Source organism: Hyperolius riggenbachi, chromosome 10, assembly GCF_040937935.1.
Source record: "Hyperolius riggenbachi isolate aHypRig1 chromosome 10, aHypRig1.pri, whole genome shotgun sequence".
Lineage (NCBI taxonomy): Eukaryota > Metazoa > Chordata > Amphibia > Anura > Hyperoliidae > Hyperolius > Hyperolius riggenbachi.
In genome coordinates this window covers 18879364-18891589 of record NC_090655.1, presented here as the reverse complement: position 1 = coordinate 18891589, position 12226 = coordinate 18879364, and the positions used below count along the sequence as shown (strand labels likewise).

Below are 12226 nucleotides of genomic sequence, written 5' to 3'. Positions count from 1 at the left end.
TTGTGTGTTTATTATTATTTACTTTTTTTGCTACAATTTATTTGACAAAGGGAAGGGTGACTAGAGGCTGAACATATAAGAAGTTAAAAATGGGATTGACCGTATGGGCCATAACCTTTTCCTGTAAATAGCATGGCTCATGCTCTCTACAGCTATTTATAGAGCAAAATGGGGTCTCTGTGCAAAAGTTCCATATCATTATCATATCTTATTACTATTTCCCATAGGCATGCTGTGCTGTCTAAGCAGCTCATTAAAACTTGTACTACATGACACATAAGTGTATTTATTACACCAATATATACTTAGGAATAAGTACAGATTCCTCATTTCTCAAACATAAACTGGAGCGCCTCATCCACATGCCAAAGAGTTCATGACTGTATGGACTGGAGAAGGTAAAGTACGTCCAGTAGATTAAATTACTTCATAGCCATAGCTAGACTTAGGCCTCTTTCAGACAGGCAGCTGAAGTTGGTAAATTCCCGTGGCGGCCCTCCCATAGAGACACATTTGAGCATGGCCTTGTTCTGGTGTGGCATGTCACAGTTTTGTGCCACGGAATTACACCACTGCATGCCTGATGTTGCAACTGCTGCAATTTGGTGGAATTTAAGTTGCACCCGAAATGGCGTTCATGGATGGCGGACAGGCCGATGAACTGCTCGACATGGACACAGTTCAGCTGTCCATCTGAAAGAGGCCTTACCATGGGTGACTTTTCTCTAAGGTAACATTATACCATTGGAAGTATTATCCACCATAAAATCTTGACTTCATTTGAACTGGAAGCCCAGTTCATTCAAAAATAGGACTGTTCCTGAAATTATTTGTAAGGCCTCAGTCGTAGCTGAATGGATGACTTCAGCTATTTAACAAATACTTGCAAGCTTTTTAGTGCCTAACAGACAAGTTATCCCTTCTTAACAGTTTCTAGTGTATAATTACTCAGAACAATCGTGCTTTGTTTTTTGCAATTTTTTTTTGTACATATTTATTTTACGTTAGCACTTTTTCTAAAATAGTTTACTGAAAACATTGAATTTTCGTTCTCCTTCAAAGACGTTCATGGCCGAATGTACCTGCAATACTGTAAAAAAAAAAAAAAAGGGGGAAGGCAGTTTAACCTACTAGTATATTTGGGTCGTGGGAGGAAACCAAAGCAGCTCAGACAAACCTAAAGGAGGACAATGTAATATAAAAATAATATATTATGATTAGCAGTCATACTTGTCAGTTACACCCAAAAAGTTCATCAAGCAATGGAAGACTTGCAACTATTTCAAAAGTTGACTTGGCTACAACTACAAGACAAAAAAATCTGTTGGAAAATTGGACATCATTGGACTTTTAGGCCCCACACCTTTATCAATTGTTTGACCCAGTAAGGGCAATACTGAAGCCACTTGTTGAAACTTAAAAACTCCCACCTATGATACTTTGTGCATAGATCCCAGATCTTTTTAATCAGAGAGTGGCCCTGCCATCGTCTTTGCTTATTTTTTTAAGTTTGGCTATTTTTATTTTACCTTTTGATTCCTGACCTTACAAGGCAAGGCTGAATCACTCTCTTTTTATGTTCTGCCATGGGTTAAAATAAAACTCCTTTTGAGTCCTGATTATGTTTGCTTTATTGCAGTAGTACCGTCAAGTCCTACAATGGCAGCCTCTTCGGTCACCCTCCCTTCAAACTGTAGCAGTACACACGGCATTTTCTCATTCTCACCTGCAAATGTCATCTCCGCAGTAAAACAGAAAAGTGCATTTGCCCCAGTCGTCAGGCCCCAAGCTTCCCCGCCACCATCTTGCACCAGTGCAAACGGCAATGGACTTCAAGGTGAGTCTTTGTGATTAAAATAAAATGTGAAAGTCACCTTCATTAGATTTAATGTTAGATTTAACAATGTGTGTGTGTGTGTGTTGACAGATTATGATGTTAAAGGGACCCTGCTCAGAAGTATAAAGAACTGGAGGTGTTGCACATAACAACCAATCAGAATCTAGATCTCCTATTGCCATGTATTTGAGAAAATTATTACAATGTCTTATTGGTTGTGATGAATACCACTTCCGTTCTCACCCACTTCTGTTTTGGTTGTTAGTTGTCAGATCTAGGGTTTCTCTTCAATGCTGTTGAGGTGTGTTCTGCCACATAGTAGAAGTAGTTCTAATAGTCTAGCAGTGGTATAGTGGCAGCCCCTAGCCCAGCACTGCATCAGCATCTCAGTTGTGACAGCTAACCGCTGCCCTGACAAGTTATTTTTGACTAAAATTTTTTGATAGAAGTTTAGAAAAGTTACCTCAAACTTTTTTGCCCTGTTTGTAGTCTGAAAAAATTCTGTACCCTTAAAGTAAACTGGCTACAATTTTTTCTTTTTTTTTTTGGTATGGGAATTCTGAAAATAGACTTTAGGGAGAATTACTAAGTCCTACTTATCTATGAACTCCTATAACTGTAAAGACCTACCCAATATTGTACTTAATTTATCACCCTTTGCAATGAAACTTTGGTATTAGGAAAATTATGACTCTCTCAGCTATGGCAATGAGTGACCGGAGTTATTGCATGTTTCCACTGCATAATTTTTAACTGCAATATCTGTGTGTCTAGCGTAATTCAAAAAAATTCAACTGTATCATAAACGTTCCCAGCCTAATATATATTCTATAATGCCATAGGTTATATGCTATCAAATATTCTCTTATTTTTCAGACATGTATTACACTCCCACATTCTCAAAATCTTGAAATTGATAACGCTAGAACAAGTGCCGCATAATGTGAGACATTTTCATTTTTAATCGTGCATTAAGATAGTCGTTTATTGTTGAATTTTTGGTCTTTTTGTTTTTTGTTTTTATTTTTTTCCCAAAATACCAAAATCCATCATTCCTTCCAGTTGAAATGAGTAGAACACTGAAAAAAATTGACAATTCTAATTTTTAAATTTAATTCAGCATTAGCAATCATTTTATATGAAATACAGGATAAATAAATAATATGCCTCTAATAAATTTCATAGCAAAAAAAAAATAATAAAAAAATACAGTTTTAAGACAAAGAATATGTATCGTAAATTTAAAACTGGATTTATTTTTCAAATTGAATGAATGCTGATAAATCTTAATCTATTTGAATACATTAAATCTGAATGTAAAATAACATGACTAAAAAGCTGTTATTTGTTAAATATTTTTTAACTGTAGAATCTGGAGAGGAAGATGGTTTGGGAGGGTATACTGCATGTATGGGAGGTGGCATCTCTTTCGTTTTTCCATTTGGCGTTTGCTTTGAGAATGGCACAAAACACCAGAGACTTCATGATTCAAAATGTATGTACGACTAGACCTAATATATATATAGTTGTCATAGATATTACGTATACATTGCATGCCTCCTTACCTCCCTCCCTAAACAATGTCAGGCTTTAAAGTTTTTATATACTGTAGTATGAAAGAAAACAATTATTATAGCGTCTGGTGTTCATGGATATCTTGTAAATGGGTGAATCGGGTGGTTTTCTGAACCCCAATGAGTGGTTTTCAGAAATCCCAATGGGAAGACTGAAGCTTATTGGACCAGAGAGCTGCTTGACTCCCGATTCAATAAGAAAGGGAGTCCATCACCCAATTTCATGTCATGTGACAAGATGGCAACGCCTACCATGGCTCCTACAGAGGAAATCCATGTTAAGCGTTGCTGCAGAGATTTTTAAAAAAACATAACATGAATGTTTGGGCACGTTAGGGGTATAAAAAACATAGGTAATTAGAAAAACAACTGAAATAACAATGGTGTTCAGTAGCACACACAATTTAAGAAAGAAAAAAATATAACTAATCTGTTGTTAGTGATTATTTGTGGATACTATAAATTATCATGTCTATGAGATAATAGGTAATTGTATGTTCTCCTGTAACTATGCATCTCTGCTTTGGCTCTGTGAAGTTCCATTCCTCAGATATTCCCAGTTCCATGTTTTTAGACTTTAATTGGGCATATCTAAGGAATGGGACTTCAGAGACACAAAAATCAAAGGTATCCTACAGAGGACAGCAGGCAAACACATTTTATTTGATAAAGATATCCAAAGTTGAGGTTGAGGTACACTTTTTAGAGAACCCATTCTGACAGAAATATGGGAGCTACCATTGCTGTGTGTGTATATATATATATATATATATATATATATATATATATATATGTATATATATATATATATATATATATATATATTTCTATTTGTAGGTGAGGTTAGCACCTTTCCTTGCATTGTTGCTTAGTGACTTAATGCTAAGCACAAGCATGCAGCCAATTCGGACATTTCTATCAAACGGCTAAGATCAGTAACGCAACCTTATCAAGTGATATATACTATGTACACCTGTTTTAGCCGAAACACAAAGCCAGGCCATTGCTATATGCTTGTAACATTTTACAGAAGGCCGTAGGACTCTTTCTTTTTCTACTGGCTTTCTCCAAAAGAAACAAAATGGCAGCTTCCATATCCTGACAGGTATATTTTGTTTAGAACGTGCATTAGGTATTTAGTAGTTTTACTTGTAGCAAAACTTGCTGTCTTGGGGCCATGATTTTAGAGCAAAGCAGAAAACCTCTTTTAAAAACTGGTGTGTGCATGAATCCATTTAGTCCTAGTGATTTCATAAAGAATGTCTATGTTATAAAGCGAACTGGTGCTCACGATGAACATCCCCTCCCATCCCCTGTGCATGGAAATTTTTTAAAAATGCTGTGCATGATTGGATGTTTCAGATTACAATGTGAACATGTCTTCATTTCACTACTCCCCTCCTTTAATATTGTACACAGTAGGGTTGATCTACAGAGGTATTTCCAGCGAACCTCCAACAATTCCCCAGAGGTGATACAACAAGTTATTCAACAAACCTGGACTGGATTCATTCATGATCATCTCATGTTACCACTTTCAGGTCTTTTTCACATGGGCCACAAACCTGCTAGGAAATGTGTGCCATCCATTTGCTACGTAAGGCAACCAAATGGTAGCATTTGTAACCACGTGTCAGCGGTTAACACACAGCATAGTTATTGTGCAGCAGGCTTGCAACATCTAGTGCACACTACAAACACTGGCCCACAAAGCCATCAAATTTGGCCCGTATTGTATTCCCACTTTATGTTGTTTGGCCAACTCTAGAGGTGAAGGCCTAGATCACCAGGAAAGCCTTATGGGGTAGTGGAGGAGAAAACACAAGACACCAGGGAACTGTTAAGAGGAGGGCCACTAGACACCAGGAAAACGTATAGGGGAGCATTAGAGACCAGAGAACTTTAAAAGGTAGTGAGCAAGCCACAAAACATTGAGGTTGGCCCACAAGTTGGTCCCACTTTGTATTTGAGTTTTACACCCCTGATCTAGTGGGTGATGGGCACCATTCCACTGGCCATGCATATTTTGTAGCAACGTGGAAGCACCAGGCAGATCAACCCATGTAGTTGCTAGGTGGTTTCAACTGCCCATGTGAAAGAGGCCTAACTTAGATCATCTCAGTTAACGGTGAGGCTGCTTTGCAAGTACCTAAAAGATGATTGCAAATGTGTACCACCCAAGAGATGATTGCAAATGTGCAACACCCAAAAGATGATTATGAAGTATTCAGCCTAGGTTTTCTGGATCACCAATGATATCTCCAGCGGGGATACTCGGGGAACAATGGAGATGTCTCAGTAACTAAATTGCAAAAATGATTCTCTAGTGCTTCCAAAAAAAGGTTTTGATACTCATTTAGTCAGAAACAGAAAATTCTCTTTACATGTAAATGTCCCCTTACCAGGGAAGAGAAAACAAAATGTAGAATATCAGTTAGTTGAACAGCTTTGACTGATTACATTTGCACCCCTTCCTGCAGAAGTGGAATTTTTGCATGCTGGGAATTTTTTTGCTGGATAACTGGCTGCCGACCGCACCACGCCAGTGGATACAGCGGCAGCCCCAGGACCGCTCAATGCCAATTGGCGTATAGTCCTGGGGCAGGGTTTTTGCAGGAGATCGCACATCTGCGCTTGAATGACGGAGCTCCTCTCCTTCATCAGTCTCCCAGCGGCGATCACCTCTAGGAGACTGTTAGATGGAGAAACCGCCGTCTATTTATATTGTACAGTGCTGCCATCTACAGCAGTGATATACTGGGGACAGCCATGTCCTGGGAGGCAGAAGAGCGATTGGCTGTCATTGATGCCTATGACAGCCGATCATGGTGATTGGCTGGCAGGGGGAGGGAGAGGCGGGTATAAAAAAAAAAGTAATATTAATTAAAAAAAAACACAAATACATAAACAAATAAACATATCGGTGGGGATCAGACTACACCAACAGAAAGCATTGTTGGTGGGCAGAAAAGGGGGGGCACTTGTGTTCTGAACGGCCTTGCAGCGAGGCCTTAAAGCAGCAGTGGCCTAAATTGTAAAAAATAGCCTGGTCACTAGGGGGGTGTAAGCCTACGGTCCCCAACAGGTTAATAGTTTTTATTATATAATAGACATACATTCTGAGAGCATGCTGGTATCTGAGCACACTTGAGAGATACCCCAAATCCCCAACCCAAGAATCCAAAGCAAGTTTTGTTACAAATGATAACTCACAAAAACTATTCATAGCTTCCCTTAGTATTTTCTGAAAAAGAACAGTGTTCCTATTTTGCCTCCAAATAATATATAGATAAAAAGTATAATTAAGTGTTCATTATCTGCATAATCAAAGAGTTGATTTAATTGCTCAGTGCTCAGATTGCTGGGAAAGTGGAGCATCTTTGTGCTGCTTCTATTTCCAATAGCTGCATCAGCCGTGCTGCTAATATCAATAAACGCTTTAAATAGTTTTGAAGCTCCTATGAGTCATATGCTTTTTAATAATAATCGAGGTGCGTGCAGAGCGCCAAACGATAATTGTTTTCCAGTGTTACAGTAGATCTGTACAATATACTCACCAGACATAAGTCTTCGCAGCTATAAACTTGTAACACTGCGCCTAAAACAAATTAATATTGTTGGGATTAATGAACTGAGAAATTGAAGCTTAGATCACTACATAAGAAAATTTATTAGTGTAGCACATGAATTAGTTAGGGGGAAAAAAATAAGTTTTAATGAAAGAAATGGCATACAATCAAATTATTATTTTTATCTCGCTACAAAATTTCCCCCTCTAGTGTTTGAGATCCAACCAGTCTAATAATTCTGAATAATAACATCAAAACCTGATAAAAAAAAATATTATATAATATACATACACACTTTATGCATAATAAAATATATCTCCATATTCAGGTTCTCCCCACAGGCCAAAGCAGTAAGAAATATAAAGACAAACCTTGGCACATAAGATTTTAATTTAGACCTAGAGAAATGTCTGGTCCTGAGCTGGTGAGTGAGTTGGCTTCATCTGACATTACCAGAAGTGACCATGTTGTTTCTCAGCTGTCAACATAGGCGGTCTCTAGGGAGTCTGGACCACTGTTTGCTATTAGCAAAAACGCTAAGAGAAATATCATATGTGGGAGGCAGGATGTTTTGCACCAAAATGTCAGAACCCTCTCCTTGCTTAAATGTCCTCTCCTTTTGTTACTTTTTGATTTGTCTCCCTTTATCTCCCTTAAAAGCACTAGCTAATATATTCAAACACATCCAGGCAATGTCTACTGAATCTTTTTTTTTCCTATATATCCCCAAGACAATAAAAAAGAAAACTGCAAGCTGTTATTTCTCTAGTGTTTTGTCATGGAAAACATTTAAAGGGTAACAAAGCCAATACATTTTTTTTTTGGCAAAAATGACATTCTAGGTGAGGGTAGCGAGACAAATAAACTCTGTAAATAGACTTAATTACCTGTTCGGTTCCATTATGTTTTCAGGGGTCTTGAAGTTTGCATCATGCCAGATGAAAATGTGGAATTTTTGCTTGGTGTCATGTGACCTTCTGGCAGATGTAGATTAACCTCTATAGTGTCAAGCCTGTACAGATATAATTAAGCAAATATGATAATGTATATTATATATACATTTTCTAATTTTGCTGCCCTGTTTTAAAGCACCAGTTAAACATGAGGTGAGGTGTTAATTTTTTAGGTCGCATGGCTTTATCTAATAAAAAAAAAAAATCTACAGCCCAAATAATAAATACAATTGAAAGCATAAGATTTGAAGGGCCCATAACATTTTGCAATAAATAAGAAACTAAAGTGATGTCACCTAAAAACTGAATCAACTTAACTTCTCAAATGATCTTGACAGATAACTAATACTATCTCTAGCAAATAGTGTAGAGACCAAGTTAAACCTAGCAAAAAAATACCTTAAATTCAATAACCGTAATTATCAAAGCAGGCTAACCAAGTGAACAGCTTGCGAATAAAAATGTATAGCAGTTCTCATTTTAATAAAACCAAAAAAGACTCCTATGCAATTCACTTTTCTCCTAAGAGATAACTTTTCACCTTCTATTTAAAATAACTTTTCAGCACTTTGCAACTTAAAACGTACCAGAAAGTAGGTGAAAAAGCACTACCAAAATTGTTTTGGGTATTTTCTTACTTTCTGGTGGTTTAAACTGCATTTTATTGACCATTTTGAAAAATATCACCTAGGAGAAAACGAAAGAGAAAAAAGTTAAAGCGGTTCCGAGATGAAAAACTAACTATAACAAGTAACTTGTCTACCTTATCTAAAGTTTAGATAGTTTACACAGCAATTCTGGCTGCAAACAGCTTTAATAGAATATGATTCTTTCTTCTTGTGATACAATGAAAGCAGCCATGTTGTTTGGAAACATTACACAGAGGCAGGCTTATCTGCATCTTGAGCAAAAAAAACTATTCCCCCCCCTTCTCCCTCCTCCTCTGTGCCTCTGAAATATCTGGCTAGTAATACCTCCCCCTCCTCCTGCCCAGACTGAGCTCCCATAAGCCCTTGCTACTGCCAAGGCTCCCTGAAAACCCGTGGGCGTGGGTTGTTTAGTTTATAAATAATATATTTATAAAAAATATAAATTAAAACAAAAACAAAAAAGTATTTGGCTTGAGGAATCTCCTATAAATAATAGGAAAGGAACACAATTATGCAATGAGTAAAAGTTCATCTCGGATCCACTTTAATTGCATATGGGCCAAAGGCTTTAGGTCAATCAGTAAAAGAAGGAGAACATGTAGGTTTGTAAAGCTAATGTAATCTTATTTCTTTTTTTCTAGCTATGTCCGGTCTTGTAGTTCCACCAATGTAAAAAGTCACTTTTGTCTACTTGCTTGTAGCATCAAGCTTCAGAAGAAAGCTTCAAGGGACACATTTAGTGTATTAAGGAGTACTGACGGAAACCAGTCTCTTCAGAACAAAAACCCACCAAGAAGCAAAATGCTACAAACTGTTTCTTTTAAAAAAAGATTTTATCTGGACTAATAGAAATCGTCATGCAAAGTGAGCGACTTCTCCATGAACAATTCCATTTTGTCGAATGAACCTTTTCTCATATTTTTCAAGTTTCTCAATCCTGAAGAAGATGGGGAAAATCGACGCCTATTTTGTACAAAGTTTCTTGGCTATGTCTAGTACTTGCTATGTGTTGGGACAAAGCGTTGTGGATGCGCCGTTCCAATGTATCATGGAAACACTGATGATAAATGCCTCAGACCATTTTTCAGTACTCATGACTAGACTCACAATGGTTGTGTATCTCTATAATGTGAAATATTTTTATGTGGTGAAAAAGGGGGCCAAGGAGGTTTGAGCCATCAAACTGGAAAAAAAATTAAAAATATATGAATCATTTAAATTGGGGGAGGGGTCTTTGGCGGGGAAAGGGTCTATCATTGCTTAACTTCATCTTAATGAAATGGAACTTTGTAACTTATTGTAGTTAGGAACTGTAACTTTGATATTGAAATCTCTTTGCCTTCAACAAGCACACTGACAGAGGAAAATGCTACTGTCTGTTGGTTCAAATATACTTCCACTGCTAGAGCTTCCTGTAAAGCAAGTGTGACCTGCAACATTTTTTTTCAACTTCTTGCTCGCACTGTATACTATTGCATTCTTAGGCTACTGTGAAGTCTATGTTTCTTGTACCAGAAAATTGTCCTTTTGACTTCTAGATCCTTATTCCCTAATGTGTTTTGTATGTGGTTATAAAATTGTAGACTTTTGTGATTTTGCCAAAGTTGTAGCTAAATATTTATACACTTGTCTTGAATTTTTTTTTTTGATCCACTTAAAATATTAGAAAGTATATTTTATTCTTTATTCAGCTCGATAAAGAATAAAATGGTCTTCTTATCAGAGACACTTTCTCTCTCACATGAACACTTGCAGTCACGAAGGGAAATTTTATTTTGTAACATATCAATTATAAATATTGTATTTATCTTTGAAATTTTGTATATTGCTTTCCATTGTTTTCATTTTTTTTTGTTCCTGTATGTATGTATGTATGTATGTATGTATTTTAGTTTTGGGCTGGTGTTGACATGATAAAATATCAGCATTATGCCAAGAAAAGGTTGCCTTCATACTGTACATTTTTTGTTTTTGTTATTTTTTTATGAATTATTGTGTCTGTACATTTCATTTGTACTTCAGAAATGTGCTATTGTTTAGACTTTCCGTCCTTTTTTTTTATTTTGAGGGAAAAGTCAAATTCATTCTTTATTTTTATATTATTTTTAAGTTATCTGAACAAATGATTTTTGAATAAAAGTTGTTTGTTGTATAGTCAAAAACAAAATTGTGCCACATGGCTGTAATTAATATGAGTAGAAAATGTGCATGATATCCAACCACAAATACAAACTGAGTTTGTGGTTGTATGTTATTTTATTTTTCTTTTATTCTTTTTTTTATAGAATGTAAAAGTCATTTTAGCTGCCACTCATATGACTTGCCACATAGATAAACTGTGCTAACTGGACAAATTCAGAGGCCTACATTTTTGAATTTGCGTTTCACATCTGATACTTTGATTACAAAAAAAATTGCCACATTTATTTCTCAGATGCCTTAAAATGATTTTATTTAAAACAAAAATTTCCATGCTATTGCAACACAGGCATACACCACGGTTTCTAAATCATCACAGTCAGGAAGATGATTTGTGATGTAAATTGAAATCTTATAAAAAGCACAATCCTGGTATACAACTATGTCGCTCCTTTTTAGCTTCTATCTTCTGCTGCACTCTGCAGTTTCCTAAACCATGCACTGTTTTAATAGGTTTCATACAAATTCATAATACACAATTTTTTTATATATATTTTAAAGAGAAATATTTTGTAGCAAGACCCAGTAGCAAAGTCTTTTTAAATTGGGATGATTTCCATGGTAAACGACGTTACCTATTAGTGCCAAAATCATAGTTTGTAAAGGTGATGGACTGGTAATTTTTTTTTCTTTGCACTAAATGCATTGCTGTATGGCTTTGCAGTATACTTTTGCAAACTGCAGCAGAATTACGTTTAAACAAAAAAAAAAGGAGAGACATTTTCTGTTCCTTTTTAGGCAAAATACATAAATTAAAAATGTGTTTTGTAATAGTGAAAGCTATGTTATGACACAGACTTTGAATGCCTTGCACATTTATGTTGTGAAAGCCAATTGGCTTCACTAAGTGGGGAAAACCTAGACACTTTTAAAACATGAAAAGCCTCATTTTTATTTTGTATAGCAAAGGTTCAAATAAAGACAAAAAAGAGGTCATGTGTACATGTTTAAAAAAACAAACAAAAACATTTGCAAGTTATTTCATAAATGCAGTCTGTTTTGTGTTCTAGATTAGTTCGTTATTGCTCACATTGCTACATTGTCTCCCAACGGAACGCTTCACTAAATGGTAGATTTTACTGTTTAAAATCCCTACAATAAGATTGTTTTATCTGTACATTTTTTCAGATATTTAACTGTATAAAAATGTTCATTTTACACAATATTTAATTAAAGTATTTCTTGTCTGTGAATTTCACCTTTAGTAATTTTATCTGAAGTTTTGATTATTAAAACAAATCTTGCAAAAAAAAAAAAAAATATTGAAAACCAATGCAACATTGGGGTTTCATTTATAAAATGCATATCCCTTGCAAAAGAAAGATGATCAACTACATTTGGCCTGCTTATCGGTGGGGGAATCCTTTTCGTAAAACCCATTTCCTGTGTGTGTGTGTTTGCGTGTTTGTTTGTTTTAATTCCATGCCTTTCCCCGTAACTATAG

At 36.0% G+C, this 12226-nt stretch overlaps 1 protein-coding gene across 13 annotated transcripts in view; it reads left to right on the top strand.

Annotated features, from left to right (window-relative positions):
* EBF3 (EBF transcription factor 3) overlaps positions 1 to 11966 on the top strand; it is a 253024-nt gene extending 241058 nt beyond the window's left edge. For 2 of the 13 annotated variants that reach the window (XM_068257651.1, XM_068257649.1), the window contains exons 15-17: positions 1748 to 1837; positions 3207 to 3332; positions 9285 to 11966. In XM_068257651.1, the coding sequence (XP_068113752.1) occupies positions 1748 to 1837; positions 3207 to 3332; positions 9285 to 9331 (263 nt within the window). In that variant the 3' untranslated portion in view covers positions 9332 to 11966. Of the gene's footprint in view, positions 1 to 1639; positions 1838 to 2713; positions 2781 to 3206; positions 3333 to 9224 lie in introns of those variants that run through there. The other 11 variants (XM_068257648.1, XM_068257646.1, XM_068257658.1 and 8 more) reach the window with 8 other exon arrangements.
* Positions 11967 to 12226: the final 260 nt, after the last annotated feature.